The sequence below is a fragment of the Salmo salar genome, chromosome ssa10 (genome assembly GCF_905237065.1).
Source record: "Salmo salar chromosome ssa10, Ssal_v3.1, whole genome shotgun sequence".
In the NCBI taxonomy this organism is placed as follows: Eukaryota; Metazoa; Chordata; class Actinopteri; order Salmoniformes; family Salmonidae; genus Salmo; species Salmo salar.
In genome coordinates, this window is record NC_059451.1 from 44254834 (window position 1) to 44278764 (window position 23931).

General features: G+C 42.0%; 1 protein-coding gene across 1 annotated transcript in view; it reads left to right on the forward strand.

The window, feature by feature from the left end:
* jak1 (Janus kinase 1) overlaps positions 1-23931 on the forward strand; it is a 71409-nt gene that overhangs the window by 19416 nt on the left and 28062 nt on the right. Inside the window, exons 3-11 of the mRNA XM_014123419.2 lie at positions 5161-5284; positions 6155-6308; positions 7798-7961; positions 8190-8535; positions 8785-8967; positions 10089-10246; positions 10466-10580; positions 11814-12012; positions 19529-19638. Of these exons, the coding sequence (XP_013978894.1) occupies positions 5161-5284; positions 6155-6308; positions 7798-7961; positions 8190-8535; positions 8785-8967; positions 10089-10246; positions 10466-10580; positions 11814-12012; positions 19529-19638 (1553 nt within the window). The remainder of the gene's footprint in view (positions 1-5160; positions 5285-6154; positions 6309-7797; positions 7962-8189; positions 8536-8784; positions 8968-10088; positions 10247-10465; positions 10581-11813; positions 12013-19528; positions 19639-23931) is intronic.

Below are 23931 nucleotides of genomic sequence, written 5' to 3' on the forward strand. Positions count from 1 at the left end.
AGGCTAAAGTGTTAGCCTATAGGTTTTGTAGTAACGGCAGCAGTAGTAGTCCTATAACATACAGTAGGAACTATCACTTGCCATTTCATGACAGTCTGGAGACTCTACAGTAGACTCATGACAGTCATTTTTAGTGCAATACTTAAGATGGAGTAACATCCAGATATTTTGATCTGAGTTATTGAGGCTTGATTTACAGTACCTTCGGAAAGTATTCAGACCCCTTGACATTTTCCACATTTTGTTACGTTATAGCCTTATTCTAAAATGGATTAAATATGAATTGTTTTCAGCAATCTACACACAATACCCTATAATGCCAAAGTGAAAACAGGTTTTTAGACATTTTTGCAAATTTATTACAAATAAAAAACTAAAATACATTATTTACATACAGTGGGGGGAAAAAAGTATTTGATCCCCTGCTGATTTTGTATGTTTGCCCACTGATAAAGAAAAGATCAGTCTATAATTTTAATGGTAGGTTTATTTGAACAGTGAGAGACAGAATAACAACAAAAATATTGAGAAAAACACATGTCAAAAATGTTATAAATTGATTAGCATTTTAATGAGGGAAATAAGTATTTGACCCCCTCTCAATCAGAAAGATTTCTGGCTCCCAGGTGTCTTTTATACAGGTTAGGAGCTGAGATTAGGAGCACACTCTTAAAGGGAGTGCTCCTAACCGCAGCTTGTTACCTGTAAAAAAGACACATGTCCACAGAAGCAATCAATCAATCAGATTCCAAACTCTCCACCATGGCCAAGACCAAAGAGCTCTCCAAGGATGTCAGGGACAAGATTGTAGACCTACACAAGGCTAGAATAGGCTACAAGACCATCGCCAAGCAGCTTGGTGAGAAGGTGACAACAGTTGGTGCGATTATTCGCAAATGGAACAAACACAAAAGAACTGTCAATATCCCTTGGCCTGGGGCTCCATGCAAGATCTCACCTCGTGGGGTTGCAATGATCATGAGAACGGTGAGGAATCAGCCCAGAACTACACGGGAGGATCTTGTCAATGATCTCAAGGCAGCTGGGACCATAGTCACCAAGAAAACAATTGGTAACACACTACGCCGTGAAGGACTGAAATCCTGCAGCGCCCGCAAGGTCCCCCTGCTCAAGAATACATATACATGCCCGTCTGAAGTTTGCCAATGAACATCTGAATGATTCAGAGGACAACTGGTAAAAGTGTTGTGGTCAGATGAGACCAAAATGGAGCTCTTTGGCATCAACTCAACTCGCCGTGTTTGGAGGAGGAGGAATGCTGCCTATGACCCCAAGAACACCATCTCCACCGTCAAACACGGAGGTGGAAACATTATGCTTTGGGGGTGTTTTTCTGCTAAGGGGACAGGACAACTTCACCGCATCATTTGACGGGGCCATGTACTGTCAAATCTTGGGTGAGAACCTCCTTCCCTCAGCCAGGGCATTGAAAATGGGTCGTGGATGGGTATTCCAGCATGACAATGACCCAAAACACACGGCCAAGGCAACAAAGGAGTAGCTCAAGAATAAGCACATTAAGGTCCTGGAGTGGCCTAGCCAGTCTCCAGACCTTAATCCCATAGAAAATCTGTGGAGGGAGCTGAAGGTTCGAGTTGCCAAACGTCAGCCTCGAAACCTTAATGACTTGGAGAAGATCTGCAAAGAGGAGTGGGACAAAATCCCTCCTGAGATGTGTGCAAATCTGGTGGCCAAATACAAGAAACGTCTGACCTCTGTGATTGCCAACAAGGGTTTTGCCACCAAGTACTATGTCATGTTTTGCAGAGGGGTCAAATACTTATTTCCCTCATTAAAATGCAAATAATTTTATTACATTTTTGACGTGTTTTTCTGGATTTTTTTGTTGTTATTCTGTCTCTCACTGTTCATATAAACCTACCATTAAAATTATAGACTGATGATTTCTTTGTAAGTGGGCAAACGTACAAAATCAGCAGGGGATCAAATACTTTTTTCACCCACTGTAAGTATTCAGCGCCTTTGCTATGAGACTCAAAATTGAGCTCAGGTGCATCCTGTTTCTTTTGATCATCCTTGAGATGTTTCTACAACTTGATTGGAGTCCACCTGTTGTAAATTCAATTGATTGGACATGATTTGGAAAGGCACACACCTGTCTATATAAGGTCCCCCAAAAACCAAGCCATGAGTTCGAAGGACTTGTCTGTAGAGCGCTGAGATAGGATTGTGTCGAGACACAGATCTGGGGAAGGGTACCAAAACATTTCTGCAGCATTGAAGGTCCCCAAGAACACAGTGGCCTCCATTTGTTAAATGGAAAATGTTTGGAAACTGGGAATTGACCAAGAACCTGATGGTCACTCTGACAGAGCTCTAGAATTCCTCTGGAGATGGGAGAACCTTCCTGAAGGACAGCCATCTCTGCAGAACTCCACCAATCAGACCTTTTATGGTAGAGTGGCCAGTTGGAAGCCACTCCTCAGTAAAAGGTAGCCTGCTTGGAGTTTGTCAAAAGGCACCTAAAGGACTCTCAGACCATGAGAAACAAGATTCTTTGGTCTGATGAAACCAAGATTGAACTCTTTGCCCTGAATGCCAAGTGTCATGTCTGGAGGAAACCTGGCACCATCCCTACGGTGAAGCACTGGGGTGGCAGCATCATGCTGTGGGGATGTTCTTCAGTGGCAGGGAGTTCGAAACTAGTCAGGATTGAGGGAAAGATGAATGAAGCAAAGTACAGAGACATCCTTGATGAAAATCTGCTCCAGAGCGCTCAGGACCTCAGACTCGGGCGAAGGTTCACCTTCCAAGACGGACTTGAACCTGATCAAACATCGCTGGAGAGACCTGAAAATAGCTGTGCAGCAACGCTCCCCATCCAACCTGACAGAGCTTGAGAGGATCTGCAGATAAGAATGGGAGACACTCCCCAAATACAGGTGTGCCAAGCTTGTAGCGTCATACCCAAGAAAACTTGATGTTTTAATCGCTGCCAAAGGTGCTTCAACAAAGTACCGAGTAAAGGGTCTGAATACTTATGTAAATGTGATATCAGTTTTTTATTAGTAATACATTTGCAAAAAATTCTAAAAACCTGTTTTTGCTTTGTCATTTTAAGGTATTGTGTGTAGATTGATGAGGGGAAAAAACTATTTAATACATTTTGGAATAAAGCTGTAATGTAACAAAATGTGGAAAAAGTCAAGGGGTCTGAATACTTTCCGAAGGCACTGTATGTTGGGGGATTCCCTCTCTCTGTCCAACACGGTGTGTTTTGCGGAACTCATTACACACAGTTCAGTTCAGTGCACCACTCCCTTCCTTCCTGTCTCCTTGGCTGCCCAGTGAATTTCTGACCAAATGGAACCTGCCCTCTAACCACACAAAGACCCACTGTGACTGTGAAGGTCTACGCCTATTGGAGACTTGAACATCCAGTAGCTAGTATCCATAGCCAAGTCACACAATCGTCCAATACGTTGTTATTCCTAATGGGACTTTACCTCTGTTTTGTTTTTCACACACAAACTGTAGGCATACATGCGTGTGCTGATATCTGCTCTGCAGGGGTACTCAAACTATTTGACAAGGTCCAGTCGTACAAATTTCCTAGGTGGCAAAGGTCCGGATGGATATTATAATTTATCGGCGTAGTAACAAACCTGCACCTCGCCACCTATGCGACCCGAAACTGTTCACACCCCTATTGTTGGCATAGAGAGAAAATGTTGCAGTTTTACAGCAAATTGTCTGCCATTCTACACATTTTGCAATGTCTTGTGTGTTCATATGATACCAGAGTGACTCAACAAAATCAATGGGGGCTCCCTGGGTGTCGAGTCCCCTGGGCACATAATCTGACCATGATAACTACTATTCTACAAGTCTTAGATTAGACTAGCATTGCTACCTACAGCTAGTTGATCAACTGGACATTTCTGGCACTTTATAAATAACTCTCTGAGGTCTGTCAGTGATTGAAATATTCTAACGAGGAAAACTGCCCACGTACTATCAAACGTTGCACCTTGTGCATTCTACTATTACAACTCTCAACACAAGTAAATTGAAAGCCCAGTTTTTAGTTCCTTGCACTGTATTGACTCTGTTCTGGGTCGGGATCCAGACTGCGGTCCACCTATTGAGTAGGCCTGCTGTACTGTATGTTATAGGGATGGGCGATTATGGCCTAAATCATAGGCTAAATATAAGCCTTCCACAACCATAAGACCTACTAATAATGTAATTATTTTATAAAAATAGTTTAATGTGCTTTTTTTTGGCAATAATCACTGATCTAGTTTTCAAGTCTGTTTATGAAAATGCCATTTTTGTTACAAGTTTAACTAGAACTATAGAAACTATAGAAAATGAACACCGGTCTCATAAACAATCAAGCACAAGCCCACATGCTAGTGAGTAGCCAGCTAATCTTTATTTAGTCTAGCCAACTTGGATCTATTTGCTTGCTAAAAAGGTAGAACAGTTGAACTGTTATGAACACACCCTCTTGTCTGTCTCCAACTGTTTGAACAACACAGCCTGTTCACTTTGTTTACATGTTGAAATCCAGTGGCCTACCTGGATAAGAAGATGCTTATTTCTCAGAATGAGAACGAGTTGCCAATACCTTAAATAAATGTCTCTTTTTATGCTCATTGTACATTTATAAAACACAGACTAGACAGCTAGCTGTGACTAAAATGCTGCTAGCGGTACTTGGTAAATGAAAAGCCTGACAGAAACGGAGCATTCATTTTCCACAATCATGTTCATTGATGCTCTCGTTTTAGTAGGGTAAGCTCTGTTCTACATTTTGGGAGTTAACTTAACCTTTCTATCATCTATTACAGTAAAATAATGTCTCTGTTGGTAGGTGGTTAGGAGACCAGACCAAAAATACATAGAACGCTCATACATTTTTTTTCTTTGTATAATATATATATAAAAAATATAAAAAAAAAGATTCTTGCAATACAGGCATTATTGAACATCGCGCTAAAACATAATTTTAAATTAATTCGATATATCGCCCAGCCCTAGTATGTTATGCTATTTATACGATGACTCCTGTATGAACTTTGTGGTACTGACGAGTCAGTGTCAAAATGAATGAAGGGATGAATAATGTTGTAATGTATCCTCTTTCTCTGTCTGTCTGTCTCTGTCTCTCAGATATCTCCCCCCTGTGCTGTAATCTGTTTGGTCTGTATGATGAGAACCAACAGCTGTGGTACGCCCCCAACCACGTCATCAAGGTTACTGACGAGACCTGCATCAAGCTGCACTACCGCATGAGGTACTTAGACAGGCCTACTGCACTGTGTGTGTTATTACATTATCAAATCATTCTAATGGATGATGATTATCTCACTGACGCCATTCACCAGACGTCAATAAACCTAACGTTGTTACTTACTTAGTTATCCACCACTGTTACCTGCTGTTGTAGCCGTTGTGAGCTCTTGGCATCGCCTGTCACTACGTTCTAGATTATTCAACAGGGCTGATACTTAACCATCATTCTTCAACCATGATTCAGTGTAACAAGAGAGTTGTCATGCAGGTAGGGTGTATGAGACATTGGCACCATGCTGTGCAGAGTCAACTGGCTCTTGCTGAGCTGGTGAACTAGTCTACATCAGATAAGATTCAAATACAGTAGATTGTAATTAATTAGGATTTACTTGTGACCTGTTTTTACAATCCACATGGATACAAGGCAGGGAGAAATCCAATGCTTAAAGTATGAAGTGGATGTGTTTGTTTGGCACACCTGAGGGCATTGAAGCAGGAGATATTCAGTTGCCTTGCCAGTCTGTTGTGTATGATCCAAGAGAAACTGTTAACTCCGAGAGGAAGGATAGCAAACATGTGGTGTCACGCAGACATCCTCTTTCTGTTCTCTCACTAGAAAATAGAGAGCGAGGAGGGGAGGGTGAATGTGGTGAGAGCCTTAATGAGCAGGCCTATTGTTGAGTTGAATTTGCATCATACAGCCAGGGTACACTTGGTCAAACAACAGATTATGTTCAACCTTTGTACACAAATACAAACAAATGCGTATACTTAATGTAAATACGTGGATGCACACACCTCACCCACCTACCGAGTCCCGGCCAATGTCTTGGTATTAACATGGTCCTGTCTCTTCTCTCCCATCCTTCAGGTTTTACTTCACTAACTGGCATGGTACCAGTGAGCGTGAGTCTCCAGTGTGGAGACACTGTATCAGTAAGCTGAGGGGAGGTCTCGGCCCACAGAGGGCCCCTGAAGGTATACCCCTACTGGACGCGGCCTCCCTTGACTACCTGTTCGCCCAGGTACGTGTGGGTGTGTGTCTGTATGGGAGGGTGTGTACACCGTGCAGGTAAAAATGCTATTTGTCACATATGCCGACTACAACGGGTGTAGAATTTACAATGAAATGCTTGCTTAAAAATAGTAACAGAAGAATGATGCTATATACAGGGAGTACCAGATCAATGTGCAGCTATATACAGGGAGTACCAGATCAATGTGCAGCTATATACAGGGAGTACCAGTACCAGATCATATGAGGTATTTGAGGTAGATATGTACATAAAGACAGGGTAAAGTGACTAGATGTCATCAGGATAGATAATGAGGTAGATATGTACATAAAGACAGGGTAAAGTGACTAGGCATCAGGATAGATAATGAGATAGATATGTACATAAAGACAGGGTAAAGTGACTAGATGTCATCAGGATAGATAATGAGATAGATATGTACATAAAGACAGGGTAAAGTGACTAGATGTCATCAGGATAGATAATGAGATAGATATGTACATAAAGACAGGGTAAAGTGACTAGATGTCATCAGGATAGATAATGAGGTAGATATGTACATAAAGACAGGGTAAAGTGACTAGATGTCATCAGGATAGATAATGAGGTCGATATGTACATAAAGACAGGGTAAAGTGACTAGATGTCATCAGGATAGATAATGAGGTAGATATGTACATAAAGACAGGGTAAAGTGACTAGATGTCATCAGGATAGATAATGAGATAGATATGTACATAAAGACAGGGTAAAGTGACTAGATGTCATCAGGATAGATAATGAGGTAGATATGTACATAAAGACAGGGTAAAGTGACTAGATGTCATCAGGATAGATAATGAGGTAGATATGTACATAAAGACAGGGTAAAGTGACTAGATGTCATCAGGATAGATAATGAGATAGATATGTACATAAAGACAGGGTAAAGTGACTAGGCATCAGGATAGATAATGAGATAGATATGTACATAAAGACAGGGTAAAGTGACAAGGCATCAGGATAGATAATGAGATAGATATGTACATAAAGACAGGGTAAAGTGACAAGGCATCAGGATAGATAATGAGATAGATATGTACATAAAGACAGGGTAAAGTGACAAGGCATCAGGATAAATAATAAGAGTAAGGATAAAGAGTAGCAACAGCGTATGTGTGGGGGTTTTGTGTGAGAGTGTAATGTATGAGTGAATGTGTGTGTATATATAGTCTTGTGAGTGTGCATAGAGTCAATGCCGGTAGTCCGTGTAACCATTTAATTAACTATTTAGAAGTCGTATGGCTTGGGGCTAGAAGCTGTCTCGGAGCCTGTTGGTCCGAGAGCCGATGCTCCGGTACTGTTTGCCGGATGGTAGCAGAGTGAACAGTCTTTGTCTTGGGTGGCTGAAGTCTTTGGACATTTTTGGACAGCTTGATATAAAGGTCTTGGATATGATTCACTACTCTTAATTTCATTGGAACATTAGTCAGCCAATCGTGTGTGGGTGTGTTTCCAGGGCCAGAATGATTTCCAGAAGGGTCTGGCTGTGGTTCGTTGCCCCCAGAGTGAGGCAGAGCAGCATGAGATAGAGAATGAGTGCCTGGGCATGGCTGTACTGGCCATCACTCACTATGCTATGACCAGAGAGATTCCCCTGTCTACTGCCTCCAATGAGATCAGGTAGAGATGTACACAATATACACACACTAACACACAACATAGACACACACACAGATATACTCTAATCTCTACACACATATTTCACAAATGGAAAGGAATGACAATGTCCCTAATTCCTCCACTGCCTCCATCTCTGCTCCATCTCTGCTCCATCTCTGCTCCCTCTCTTCTCCATCTCTGCTCCCTCTCTGCTCCCTCTCTTTCCATCGCTACTCCCTCTCTCTCTAGCTACAAGCGTTTCATCCCGGAGAAACTGAACAGGCAAATCAAACAGCGGAACATTCTCACCCGGCTCCGCATCAACAACGTCTTCAAGAACTTCCTGAATGAGTTCAACAGTCGCACTGTTCAGGACAGTAACATCACACTCTACGACCTGAAGATCAAGTACCTGTCCACCCTGGAAAGCCTGACCCGGGGCCTGGGGAGGGAGATGCTGGAGCCCAGGGCCCTGGTAGTTACCCAAGAGGTGGAGACCAATGGGGGGCTGAGCGACGGGCCTGAGTCTTCCCTGGCCATGGAGGTCCAGGTTACTGGCACCACAGGGATATCATACAGGAGGAAGCCCCCTAATGTGAGTGGTACTGGGTCCTTTTTTATGTTAAGGAGGATGTGTGGGATTTGAGTTGAGTTGGTGTGAGATGTTTGGAGATTTTTAAATGTTTTATTTTTGTGGGTGGGATTTTGAGTTGGCTTGAGAAACACTATATTATCTCTGAAGTTGGAGTGAATTTCAAAGGTACTGATGAAGTATCTGAATGTATTTTGAAGCTCATCTAAGAGAAATCTCTTGACAATGTATTTTTTCTTTCATTGGCAATAGAATACCTTGATCCTGAAAGAGAAGAACAAGTCCAAAAAGAACAAGTTTGAGGGTAAACAGACCAAGCCCAAGAAGAAAGACACCAGCGACGGCTGGGTGACATTCTGTGACTTCCACGAGATCACACACATTGTCATCAAAGAGTCCACTGTCACCATCTTCAGACAGGATAACAAGAAGATGGTGAGACACACACATCTCTCCAAACCCTACCTGAGCTCGGATTACCGTAATTTCCAGACTATTAAGCGCACCTGAATATAAGCCGCACCCACTGAAAAAAAAAAAAAAAGATTATTTTGAACATAAATGTCTATAAGCCGCAGGTGCCTACCGGTACATTGAAACAAATTAACTTTACACAGGCTTTAACGAAACACGGCTTGTAACAAAAATAAATAGGCTTTAACGAAACACGGCTTGTAACAAAAATAAATAGGCTTTAACGAAACACGGCTTGTAACAACAACAAAAAATAATTAGCAGTAAGCTTTAGTTGTCTTTTTGCACTGAGTCAATTCCTCACGCTGCTGTTTCCAACATCTTATCATCGACTCATTAAGACCAAGCTCCCGTGCAGCAGCTCTATTTCCTTTTCCAACAGCCAGATCAATCGCCTTCAACTTGAAAGCTGCATCATATGCATTTCTCTGTGTCTTTGCCATGATGAGGGTGACAAAATGACTACTGTAATCAGAATGATGGGAAGTTTGAGAGCGCTCGATTTAATCTAAACAGTAAACAAAAAAGTTGTTTGACCCGTTCTGCAATTTCATTGGTCTAATGAAAGGTTCATGCCGCCAAAAAACTGAGCACGTCACAGATTGTGTTTTTTTGGAGAAAATAAAATTGAAAGGGGGAAAAATCCATATATTAGCCGCGTCATTGTTTAAGCCGCGAGGTTCAAAGCTGGGAAAAAAGTTGCGGTTTATAGTCCGGAATTTACGGTACTAGATTAAGCAGTGACAGTAGCATATTAATGAGTGATTAATGAACGTTGTCTCTACTGTACCGTCTTAGCTCCAGTCAGACAGAGTTCATATGTCACCGGGCCTAACAGCCAGCCAACATAGCTAAGGGACAAATAATGTGATTAGATTATCGACCAGTTTCTACTGTGAAATGCTTTGTTGATACAGGCCCAGGACACTAAGGAATGGACACAAGAAAGGAAACTAGTGCAGTGTTTTGGAACACAGACTAAAGGCAACAGCTAATGGGGATCTAAATAAAGAAAAAATGATCAAATGTATTGATTTATAAAGTATTTCTTACTATTGATTAATTCTCCTATTGTCCCACAGGAGGTGCAGCTGGAGTTTAAAGGAGAGGCGTTGGCGTTCGCTGCCCTGGTGGATGGGTACTTCCGTCTAACGGTAGATGCCCACCACTACCTGTGTACAGAGGTTGCCCCTTCCTCTGTGGTGCAGAACCTACAGAACTGCTGTCATGGACCTATCTGGTCAGTACTCAGACACTCTCTCTCTGTGTGTGTCTGTTTCTTTTTCTCTAGCTCGCTTTCTCTCTGACTGTTTCTCTCTTTCTGTCTATCTCTTTCTGGCTTTTGTTCTCTCTCTTCATACCCATTTTTATCTTCCATCACCTCTATCTGTTTAATTTCTCTTAATCTAGCGTTGAGTTTTGTGTTTTTGACCATTGGTTCTGTTTGTTCGTCCTGCAGTACAGAGTATGCCAACCAGAAGCTTCGTCAGGAGGGCAACGAGGAGGGAACCTACGTCCTGCGCTGGTCCTGTACTGACTACCATTACATCATCATGACCGTGGTCTGCAGCGAGGTAACACACACACATACACACTCTGAGAACTAGGTCCGGGATGATACCAGTATCGCGATACTCGTTAGTATTGTGGCAAGGAAATAAAAAATAAGCTGATTTAACTTCCTTAGCAAAATGGCTCTAATGTTGGAAACAAGCATCATTATGTTGTCTTCCAGAGTCAAATGTATTTATTTTCTAACCTATAGCACACAATATTTAACATACAGCAGGTTTTTAATGGACCAAAGAGTTTGGTCTGCTTTGTGTTTTCATTTTATGCCATGGAAAACATATTGCGATACTGATATCGTCACAGCCCTACTGAGAACACGATCAGTGTTTCTGCATGTATTTCTGTAGGCAGGGAGAGTGGGGTGGAAATGACTGAAGTGGGCGAGGTGGAACAAGTGGAGAAGTCAGATAAAAGGCCAAAGTTCACAGTTCAGACATCATTACACAAGGAAGTGACTAAGAACAGATATAACACAGATGATGCTAAAATATGACACACACACACACACACACACACACACACTGCTCATTGTCTAACTGTTTCGTTATTGTCTGATAAAGAGTACTGATAACCATGACTTTGATAGAAGAGCAATTAAAGTCCTTTTCAGACAATGTGTGGTTACTGTCAAAACAAGCACATACCAGGTGACACACCAGAGTCGATTTTGAGCAGAGCCTGGTGGTCTGGTCTGGTGTCTGTATCACATCATCATGGTAAGATGACCTACATTAGTAAACACTGTTGTTCAGTGTCAACACTCTGACTGAGCAGCCTCACATGCGTGCACAACACATGGTCAAACAGGCTCCAAGTGTGTGTGTGCGCGCGCGCACGAGAGAGAGAGTATGTATGTATGTATGTGTGTGTGTGTGTTCTTGTTTGAGGCATCCATTCTCAATTAAATTAATTCAGTTCCAGTCAATAGCATGTGACTTAATGTACAGGCTGATTGGGATGTGGTGTTCCAGTGGACAGTTTGTTTTATCCAGCTAACTCGGGTCTAATCTAAACATAGTAGTGAAAACTGACTTAAAAGACCTGCTAGCTTTGTTCAAAGTATCTATTAGCCTTTTGTTGACAGTTGTTGTAACATCTTTCACTACCAGCTGAACTCTTGTGGTTGTTGTAACATCTTTCACTCCCTCTCTCCCTCTTCTTTTCTTCTCCTCTCTTTTGATTCCCCCAAACTGACCACTCACCTCTCCCTATGTCTCTCCCCCCTCTGTCTTCAGTTGGATCTGTGTGAGTCGAGACAGGTGCGTCAGTATAAGAACTTCCAGATCGAGGTGGGTTCAGAGGGTTTTCGTCTGTATGGGACAGAGACCTACAGGTCATCTCTCAGAGAGCTGCTAGACCACCTGTCTGGACAGAACCTCCGTACGGACAACCTCCGCTTCCAACTCAGCCGCTGCTGCCCCCCACAGCCCAGAGGTAGGGGGAGAGAGACACACACAGACACACACAAGTACACATACGTACACACACCTTGGTCAGTATGAAACTTTCACTTCAGTTTTTAGTATTTTTGTTGCAGTCCCTCAGAATGTCTTTTGTATACGTGTCAAACACACACATTGCCCTAAACCCTTAGTGTGATTTGGCTCTGATCTGCTGAAAGGATGTTCCTTTTAAAGCCTGTTTACACCATGAGTTCTAGTTTCTCTTAGCGACACTGCCTCACCATGGTTACCACTCGCTTAACCCTCTCAATACCTCAACTCTGTTTTGTAGCTGTGTGCAACCGTGTGTGGATGTGGCTATGTGTTGTTGTATCTGTTCACTGTAAAACCCAAGTGTTTAGGATCTGAACACATAACTAAACACTTTTCTGTAACACTTTTTAAACGCATCGAGGCATTTAGAATTTCAGTGAAAATGTGTCAAAGTGTTTAGATTGTAAACATGTTTATTCGCTGAAACACTTTTTAAACACATGAGCACAATTATTCAGTACAAGGCGTTTAGGTTTCAAACACTAACACTGGGGGTGTTGTTTTAACACTGTAGGGTGTAAAGCTGTATTTGCATACTTCCCAGCGTGCCTTTTGAGTGAATGTGAGAGATACCCACCCATGACTGTGTTTGTTAGTGATATACATGGTTGTTGCATTCAATAAGGGAATGTGTTTCAATTAATATTTTACTTTAGATAATTTAGAACAATGTAAGTTATTTATCTTTGTATAGTATAAGATTGAAATCAATCAATGTGCATGAGGAAACATAGATATTAAAACAAACTATTGTAAAAATCTACCTGCAGCAAAACATGCTGGGAAATATGATAACAGAAATGAACTCAACACAGTTGATTAACAAACATTTTAAAAGATTTATTGAATCAAATGTCCTGTTTAGTTGACAGACATTCCTAACACTGATCTAAATAAAAGGCATGGAAAGTCACATCAAAATCGAATGACTAAATGCACTCTAAACAAGATGATAGGAAAGTAAAATCTGAACACTTAGGAGAGATAGGTGTTCTCCTGGTTGGAAACTGACTGGAAATAGATGACTAACATGTTTAATCTTGCATTCTAAATGCCTGTTTTTTTTGGTTATGAACTTGTCAAATGTTTTCATTATTTTGCTGTGTACTGTGTGTGTGCTTTTCGGTGAGCGAGAGGGACAGTATCTATATGTGGGTGTTTTTGCAATCGTGTGTGTGTGTGCATGTACTGTGTCTGTAAGCACCCTGTCTTGTTTATCCTCTCTCTCTCTGTGTGTGTTGTGTGTGTGCGCACGCATCAGGAGAAGGAAGACGGTGTAGTACTGTGGTTTCCACACGCACAGCTCTCCTCTGTTTACAGTGTGAGTGGGTTACCTGCTATGAGGGGCCCATCACAAGGGTGGAGCATCATTTGTGTTTTTATGGTAGGGGTGTTCGGTACGGGGACCTCGGTTCGGTCTGCACTGTGAATGAATGCATAATAGTATATTTACTAAAGAAAAACACTGGCCCTATATGCTATGCCTATGCTGCTTTATAGGCCTAAGCCTTTTGAGTAAATCTGAGCTAAAAAACAACTAGAGCTTATCCTTTTTTTAAACAACTAGAGCTTATGCTTTTTTTTAAACAACTAGAGCTTATGCTTTTTTGAAAACAACTAGAGCTTATGCTTTTTTGAAAACAACTAGAGCTTATGCTTTTTTGAAAACAACTAGAGCTTATGCTTTTTTGAAAACAACTAGAGCTTATGCTTTTTTGAAAACAACTAGAGCTTATGCTTTTTTGAAAACAACTAGAGCTTATGCTTTTTTGAAAACAACTAGAGCTTATGCTTTTTTAAAACAACTAGAGCTTATGCTTTTTTGAAAACAACTAGAGCTTATGCTTTTTTGAAAACAACTAGAGCTTATGCTTTTTTGAAAACAACTAGAGTTTATGCTTTAAAAAAACAACAACTAGAGCTTATTCTTTTTTAAAACAACTAGAGCTTATGCTTTTTTTTTAAAACAACTAGAGCTTATGCTTTTTTGAAAACAACTAGAGCTTATGCTTTTTTTAAAACAACAACTAGAACTTATGCTTTTTTTTAAACAACAACTAGAGCTTATGCTTTTTTTTAACAACAACTAGAGCTTATGCTTTTTTTAAAACAACAACTAGAGCTTATGCTTTTTTTAAAACAACAACTAGAGCTTATGCTTTTTTTTAAACAACAACTAGAGCTTATGCTTTTTTTAAAACAACAACTAGAGCTTATGCTTTTTTTAAAACAACAACTAGAGCTTATGCTTTTTTTTAAACAACAACTAGAGCTTATGCTTTTTTTAAAACAACAACTAGAACTTATGCTTTTTTTAAAACAACAACTAGAACTTATGCTTTTTTTAAAAAAACAACGACTAGAGCTTATGCTTTTTTTTAAAAAACAACAACTAGAGCTTATGCTTTTTTTAAAAAAAACAACGACTAGAGCTTATGCTTTTTTTTAAAACAACAACTAGAACTTATGCTTTTTTTAAAAAAACAACGACTAGAGCTTATGCTTTTTTTAAAAAAAACAACGACTAGAGCTTATGCTTTTTTTAAAACGACGACTAGAGCTTGTGCTTTTTTTTAAAACGACGACTAGAGCTTGTGCTTTTTTTTAAACGACGACTAGAGCTTGTGCTTTTTTTTAAACGACGACTAGAGCGTGTGCTTTTTTTTGAAAACAAGTAGAGCGTGTGCTTTTTTGGGAAAAACAAGTAGAGCGTGTGCTTTTTTGGGAAAAACAAGTAGAGCTTGTGCAAACAAGTAGAGTGTGTGCTTTTTTTGGAAAAACAAGTAGAGCGTGTGCTTTTTTGGAAAAACAAGTAGAGCGTGTGCTTTTTTGGAAAAACAAGTAGAGCGTGTGCTTTTTTGGAAAAACAAGTAGAGCGTGTGCTTTTTTTATAAAACAATTAGAGCGTGTGCTTTTTTTGGAAAAACAAGTAGAGCGTGTGCTTTTTTTGGAAAAACAAGTAGAGCGTGTGCTTTTTTTGGAAAAACAAGTAGAGCGTGTGCTTTTTTTGGAAAAACAAGTAGAGCGTGTGCTTTTTTTGGAAAAACAAGTAGAGCGTGTGCTTTTTTTGGAAAAACAAGTAGAGCGTGTGCAAACAAGTAGAGCGTGTGCTCTTTTTGAAAAACAAGTAGAGCGTGTGCTTTTTTTTGAAAAACAAGTAGAGCGTTTGCTTTTTTTGAAAAACAAGTAGAGCGTGTGCTTTTTTTGAAAAACAAGTAGAGCGTGTGCTTTTAAAAAAAAAACAAGTAGAGCTTTTGCGCATGTTGCAATCAAAATTTGAATGTTAATTTGGGCATTCCCAGCTGCCTCTCAAAAAAGCACAGCTTGAAAATAGTTATGTACGACGGTGAGTGGCGGGGTCGATAAACCAGGAGGGAGGATTCTCCATCATTGTTTAATGATGGAGAATCCCAGTAGATTTATGGATGGAGAATCCCAGCTTCCCAGTAGATTACAATGGCGATGGACAGAGAGTTGTGGATAAAACATTAACAGTATATCACCATGGTCAACGAGAATAGCCTATGCAGTTGCCAACACCTCAAAATTGTTGACACATTTGCACCGACATCACCCCAGTATACCGTAGTAAGACAGAAATGCAACAAAAAAAAGAACACAACATCGTCTCCCCTCTGCATTCAAGCAGCCTGCCGCCCCTTTCTAGACAGACACGCAGTCGTTGCTGGAGAACTGCTGCTCTTGTCTGACTTTGTACCTCTGTTTGGCTGCCTTAATTCCTTAGTGTAGCTTTTTCTTGGCAATCTATTAATGTGGTTTTTAATTTGTTTACAAGCATAATACTTTTAATTTCTGGTTGACACAGCTTGTTGGCCGTTAGCCAATTAGCATTTCTCAACAAGTTCAAATCACATGATTGGATCCAACTGGTATTTAAATTCCCACCTCCCACATGGTTATAAACGCAGCATCAGAGTGGAAACTTGAGATGCCCAACATAACAATCCAGTCAGAACAGACAATGCAAGGAACATTGTGAATGCTGAACATTGTAAATTACATTTCATTTTCCCGCTGTACCGAAACGAACCGTGACACCAAAACTGCAATACGTACTGTACTGTGGGTTTTGTGAACTGTTACACCCCTAGTTTTTATGTTTGTGTGTGTGTGTCTGCGCACATTTTTATATATAATAAATAATCACACACATGCGAACATTTCGCCAGTCCCCACAAGGAAAAAGGCTATTTTAGGCTTAGTGGTTAGGGTTAGAATTCGGGTTAGGGTTAGAATTAAGGTTGGGGTTAGGATTTTGAATGGGAGTCAATTGTTTGGTCCCCACAAGGATAGTAAAACAAATTTGTGTGTGTGTGTTGTCAACCACAGAGAGTTCGTATTGTCAGAACATCACTTCCTCTTCTTCACCCAGCCACATATTGTGGGGGCGTTCAAACTCCACACACACACCAACGTGCATATACTCATGTGTACTACTCGCATATACACACCCATTTTGCTTATGCAAGCAGACACACTTGTTGTTTTCAAGCCGAAAACATTTCTATTTTTTTCAACTACATATTCATCATCTCTAGCATCACCCCAACATCAACATACAGTAGCATTCAAAAGTTTGGACGCACCTACTCATTCAAGGGTTTTTCTTTATTTGTACTGTTTTCTACATTGTAGAATGATAGTGAAGACATCAAAACTATGAAATAACACATATGGAATCATGTAGTAACCAAAAAAGTGTTAAAGAAATGAAAATATATTTGAGATTCTTCAAAGTAGCCACCCTTTGCCTTGATGACAGCTTTGCACACTCTTGGCATTCTCTCAACTAGCTTCATGAGGTAGTCACCTGGAATGCATTTCAATTAACAGGTGTGCCTTGTTCAAAGTTAATTTGTGGAATTTATTTCCTTCTTAATGTGTTTGAGCCAATCAGTTGTGTTGTGACAAGGTAGGGATGGTATACAGAAGATAGCCCTAGCCCTATTTGGTAAAAGACCAAGTCCATATTATGGCAAGAACAGCTAAAATAAGCAAAGAGAAATGACAGTCCATCATTACTTTAAGACATGAAGGTCAGTCAATCTGGAAAATGTTAAGAACTTTGTAAGTATCTTCAAGTGCAGTCGCAAAAACCATCAAGCGCTATGATGAAACTGGCTCTCATGAGGACTGCCAGAGGATAAGTTCATTAGAGTTATCAGCCTCAGAAATTGCAGCCCAAATAAATGCTTCACAGAATTCAAGTAACAGACACATCTCAACATCAGCTGTTCAGAGGAGACTGCGTGAATCAGGCCTTCATGGTCAAATTGCTGCAAAGAAACCACTACTAAAGGACACCAATAAGAAGAAGAAACTTGCTTGGGCCAAGAAACACCAGCAATGGACATTAGACCGATGGAAATCTGTCTTTGGTCTGATTAGTCCAAATTTGAGATTTTTGGTTCCAACCGCATTCTCTTTGTGAGACGCAGAGTAGGTGAACGGATGATCTCTGCATGTGTGGTTCCCACTGTGAAGCATGAAGGAGGAGGTATGTGGGTGCTTTTCTAGTGACACTGTCAGTGATTTATTTAAAATTCAAGGCACACTTAACCAGCATGGCTACCACAGCATTCTGCAGCGATACACAATTGCGCTTAGTGGGGCTATCATTTGTTTTTCAACAGGACAATGACCCAACACACCTCCAGGCTGAGGAAGAGCAATTTGACCAAGAAGGAGAGTGATGGAGTGCTGCATCAGATGACCTGGCCTCCACAATCACCCGACCTCAACCCAATTGAGATGGTTTGGGATGAGTTGGACTGCAGAGTGAAGGAAATGTAGCCAACAAACCATTCCAGGTGAAGCTGGTTGCTAGAATGCCAAGAGTCTGCAAAGCTGTCATTAAGGCAAAGGGTGGCTACTTTGAAGAATCTCATATATATTTAGCTTTGTTTTAACACTTTTTTTTGGTTACTACATGATTCCATATGTGTTATTTCATAGATTTGATGTCTTCACTATTATTCTACAATGTAGAAAATAGTAAAATAATGAAAAACCCTTAAATGAATAGGTGTGACCAAACATTTGACTGGTTCTGTATGTGTCATGGAGCATTTCTATGTTTTGTATTTAAAAAAAAGATAGAGGAAATTAAGTGTTTCCAATGACATCATTAACCAATTAGTAGGCAATGCCTCCTCATCATTTCTTAAAAGCCACTTTGCGGGCTCAGCCGTTGTTGCTATGAGACGTTTCCACTTCACAATAACAACACTTGATCGGGGCAGCTCTAGCAGGGCAGAAATTTGACGAACTGATTTGTTGGAAAGGTGACATCCTATGACTGTATCATGTTGAAAGTCACTGAGCTCTTCAGTCAGGCCATTCTACTACCAATGTTTGTTTATGGAGATTGCATGGCTGTGCGCTCAATTTTATATACCTGTCAGCAACGGGTGTGGCTACACACACTATACAGTTGAAGTCAGAAGTTTACATACACCTTAGCCAAATACATTTAAATTCAGTTTTTCACAATTCCTGACTTTTAATCCTAGTATAAATTCCCTGTCTTAGGTCAGTTAGGATCACCACTTTATTTTAAGAATGTGAAATGTCAGAATAATAGTAGAGCGAATGATTTACTTCAGATTTTATTTCTTCATCACATTCCCAGTGGGTCAGAAGTTTACATGCACTCAATTAGTATTTGGTAGCATTTCCTTTAAATTATTTAACTTGGGTCAAACATTTTGGGTAGCCTTCCACAAGCTTCCCACAATAAGTTGGGTGAATTTTGGCCCATTCCTCCTGACAGAACTGGTGTAACTGAGTCAGGTTTGTAGGCCTCCTTGCTCGCGCACACTTTTTCAGTTCTGCCCACATATTTTCTATAGGATTGAGGTCAGGCCTTTGTGATGGCCACTTCAATATCTTGACTTTGTTGTCCTTAAACCATTTTGCCACAACTTTGGAAGTATGCTTGGGGTCATTGTCCATTTGGAAGACCCATTTGCGACCAAGCTTTAACTTCCTGACTGATGTCTTGAGATGTTGCTTCAACATATCCACATAATTTTCCTCCTCATGATGCCATTCATTTTGTGAAGTGCACCAGTCCCTCCTGCAGCAAAGCACCCCCACAACATGATGCTGCCACCCCCGTGCTTCACGGTTGGGATGGTGTTTTTCGGCTTGCAAGCATCCCCCTTTTTCCTCCAAACATAACCATGGTCATTATGGCCAAACAGTTCTATTTTTGTTTCATCAGACCAGAGGACATTTCTTCAAAAAGTACGATCTTTGTTCCCATGTGCAGTTGCAAACCGTAGTTTGGCTTTTTTATGGCGGTTTTGGTGTGCTACACTGCCAACGTGTGTGTGTGTGTGTGTGTGTGTGTGTGTGTGTGTGTGTGTGTGTGTGTGTGTGTGTGTGTGTGTGTGTGTGTGTGTGTGTGTGTGTGTGTGTGTGTGTTTCAGAGGTGTCCAACCTGCTGGTGGTAACTAAGGACAGAGTGCTGGTCCCCCAGACAACCCTGCAGGAGAGTCAACTCAGCTTCCACAGGATTCTCAAGGAGGAGATCATGCAGGTGCTGTATCACAAACACACACACTTCTGCGACACACACACACCTCTACACACACACACACTGCACACACACTCTACACACACACACACACTGCTAAACACACACACTTTTTTCCCCCCAAGATGGCGTAGCAGTGCAGATGTGGTTTGTCGTCCTCTCGTTTACTTTTTGCGTTTTTCTTTTTTGTATATATTCCAATATATTTTTCAATCTCTTTTTCCCTTTTTAAATTAAATATACCTTCCAGTAACCCACCTCACTCAATGTGACACGGATCCGCTATTTCTTTAGACCTTATAGCCAAAACTTTCATCAACAGCTAGCCAGCTAATTAGCTACTAGCTATTTAGTCATTGTTAGCCACTGCTAGCGGCCTTTACCCTCTGCTTAGGCACCAGCCGTTTTTTAGCCTGGATAATACCTGCCAGGCTCGGACTGTTTTTCTCTACTACAATGCTGGATTCCTGCCGTAAACTCTGGACCATTGATCATCACAGCTAGCTAGCTGCCACTGAGTGACCCAGCCCCGAAGCTAGCCCTGAGCCAGGCTCATCTCCCGGCTAGCAAACAAAATTACCACAACTACAATACCTCTTTCGCCATCTGGCCCGGTCCCTTCGTCGATACGGCGCCCCGCCGTACCATCACGACTGGTCCGCAGACGTAATTCCATCAGCTGTGCCTTCATCCAGCCTTTGCTGGAGGTCGGAGCAGACTCTTCTACTTACCCCGGACTGCTAACTTCAAACACCGTGTCTCCCGCGTGCTAGCGTAGCAACGACTACCCCGCGGCTTCCCTGTTCCATCTATTCCTGTATACTGGACCCTATGATCACTTGGCTACATAGCTGATGCCTGCTGGACTGTTCATTTATCACGGTACTCCACTTTGTTTACCTTTGTTTATCTGTCGGCCCTAGCCCCGAACTCAGGCCCTGTGTGTAGTTAACCAACCCTCTCTGCCCTATCATCGCCATTTTACCTGTTGTTGTTGTCTTAGCTGATTAGCTGTTGTCTTACCCGTTGTTGTCTTAGCTAGCTCTCCCAATCAACACCTGTGATTGCTTTATGCCTCGCTTTATGTCTCTCTCAAATGTCAATATGCCCTGTATACTGTTATCATTGTTTTAGTTTACTACGAAGCCCCTAGTCCCACTGTACATGCCTTAGATACCTCCTTTGTCCCACCTCCCACACATGCGGTGACCTCACCCAGTATAACCAGCGTGTCCAGACATGCAACCTCTCTTATCATCACTCAGTGCCTGGGCTTACCTCCACTGTACCCGCACCCCACTATACCCCTGTCTGCACATTATGCCCTGAATCTATTCTACCACGCCCAGAAATCTGCTCCTTTTATTCTCTGTCCCCAACGCACTAGAAGACCAGTTCTGATAGCCTTTAGCCGTACCCTCATCCTACTCCTCCTCTGTTCCTCGGGTGATGTGGAGGCTAACCCAGGCCCTGCGTGTCCCCAGGCACTCTCATTTGTTGACTTCTGTAATCGAAAAAGCCTTGGTTTCATGCATGTTAACATCAGCAGCCTCCTCCCTAAGTTTGTTTTACTCACTGCTTTAGCACACTCCGCCAACCCTGATGTCCTTGCCGTGTCTGAATCCTGGCTTAGATTTCCATACCCAACTACAACATTTTCCATCAAGATAGAACTGCCAAAGGGAGAGGAGTTGCAATCTACTGCAGAGATAGCTTGCAAAGTTCTGTCATACTTTCCAGGTCTATGCCCAGATAGTTTGAGATTCTAATTTTAAAAGTGAATCTCTCCAGAAATAAGTCTCTCACTGTTGTCGCCTGTTATAGATCCCCCTCAGCTCCCAGCTGTGCCCTGGACACCATATGTGAATTGATTGCCCCCTATCTGTCTTCAGAGTTCGTTCTGTTAGGTGACCTAAACTGGGATATGCTTAACACCCCAGCAGTCCTACAATCTAAACTAGATGCCCTCAATCTCACACAAATTATCAAGGAAACCACCAGGTACAACCCTAAATCCGTAAACATGGGCACCCTCATAGATATTATCCTGACCAACTTGCCCTCCAAATACACCTCTGCTGTTTTCAATCAGGATCTCAGCGATCACTGCCTCATTGCCTGCATCCGCTATGGGTCCGCGGTCAAACGACCACCCCTCATCACTGTCAAATGCCCCCTAAAACACTTCTGCGAGCAGGCCTTTCTAATCAACCTGGCCCGGGTATCCTGGAAGGATATTGACCTCATCCCGTCAGTCGAGGATGCCTGGTCGTTCTTTTAAAAGAAATTTCCTCCTTCCTCCACCATCTTAAATAAGCATGCCCCTTTCAAAAAATGTAGAACTAAGAACAGATATAGCCCTTGGTTCACTCCAGACCTGACTGCCCTTGACCAGCACAAAAACATCCTGTGGTGGACTGCAATAGCATCGAATAGTCCCCGCGATATGCAACTGTTCAGGGAAGTCCGGAACCAATACACACAGTCAGTCAGGAAAGCAAAGGCTAGCTTTTTCAAACAGAAATTTGCATCCTGTAGCTCTAACTCCAAAAAGTTTTGGGACACTGTAAAGTCCATGGAGAACAAGAGCACCTCCTCCCAGCTGCCCACTGCACTGAGGGTAGGCAACACGGTCACCACGGATAAATCCATGATAATCGAAAATTTCAATAAGCATTTCTCTACGGCTGGCCATGCTTTCCTCCTGGTTACTCCAACCCCGGCCAACAGCTCTGCACCCCCCGCAGCTACTTGCTCGAGTCTCCCCAGCTTCTCCTTCACCCAAATACAGTTTGCAGATGTTTTGAAAGAGCTGCAAAACCTGGACCCGTACAAATCAGCTGGGCTAGACAATCTGGACCCCCTTTCTAAAATTATCCGCCGTCATTGTTGCAACCCCTATTACCAGTCTGTTCAACCTCTTTTTCGTATCGTCCGAGATCCCTAAAGATTGGAAAGCTGCCGCGGTCATCCCCCTCTTCAAAGGGGGTGACACTAGACCCAAACTGTTATAGACCTATATCCATCCTGCCCTACCTTTCTAAAGTCTTTGAAAGCCAAGTAAATTAACAGATCACTGACCATTTCGAATCCCACCGTACCTTCTCCGCTGTGCAATCCGGTTTCCAAGCTGGTCATGGGTGCACCTCAGTCACGCTCAAGGTACTAAACGATATCATAACCGCCATTGATAAAAGACAGTACTGTGCAGCCGTCTTCATCGACCTGGCCAAGGCTCTCGACTCTGTCAATCCCAGTATTCTTATTGGCAGACGCAATAGCCTTGGTTTCTCAAATGACTGCCTCGCCTGGTTCACCAACTACTTCGCAGACAAAGTTCAGTGTGTCAAATCGGAGGGCCTGTTGTCCGGACCTCTGGCAGTCTCTATGGGGGTACCACAGGGTTCAATTCTCGGGTCGACTCTTTTCTCTGTATATATCAACGATGTCGCTCTTGCTGCGGGTGATTCCCTGATCCACCTCTACACAGACGACACCATTCTGTATACTTCTGGCCCCTCTTTGAACACTGTGTTAACTAACCTCCAAATGAGCTTCAATGCCTTACAACACTCCTTCCGTGGCCTCCAACTGCTCTTAAACGCTAGCAAAACCAAATGGATGCTTTTCAACCGTTCGCTTACCGCACCCGCTCACCCGACTAGTATCACTCCTCTGGATGGTTCTGACCTTGAATACATGGATAACTACAAATACCTAGGTGTCTGGCTAGATTGTAAACTCTCCTCCAGACTCATATCAAACATCTCCAATCCAAAATCAAATCTAGAATCGGCTTTCTATTTCGCAACAAAGCCTCCACTCACGCCGCCAAACTTACCCTAGTAAAACTGACTATCCTACCGATCCTCGACTTCGGCGATGTCATCTACAAAATAGCTTCCAATACTCTACTCAGCAAATTGGATGTAGTCTATCACAGTGCCATCCGTTTTGTTACCAAAGCGCCTTATACCACCCACCACTGCGACCTGTATGCTCTAGTCGGCTGGCTCCAGGTCATCTGTAAGTCTATGCTAGGTAAAGCTCCGCCTTATCTCAGCTCACTGGTCACGATAATAACACCCACGCGTAGCACGCGCTCCAGCAGGTATATTTCACTGGTCATCCCCAAATTCCAAGACCTCCTTTGGCCGCCTTCCAGTTCTCTGCTGCCAGTGACTGGAACGAATTGCAAAAATCGCTGAAGCTGGAGACTTACATTTCCCTATCTAACTTTAAACATCAGCTATCTGAGCAGGTAACTGATCGCTGCAGCTTTACATAGTCCATCTG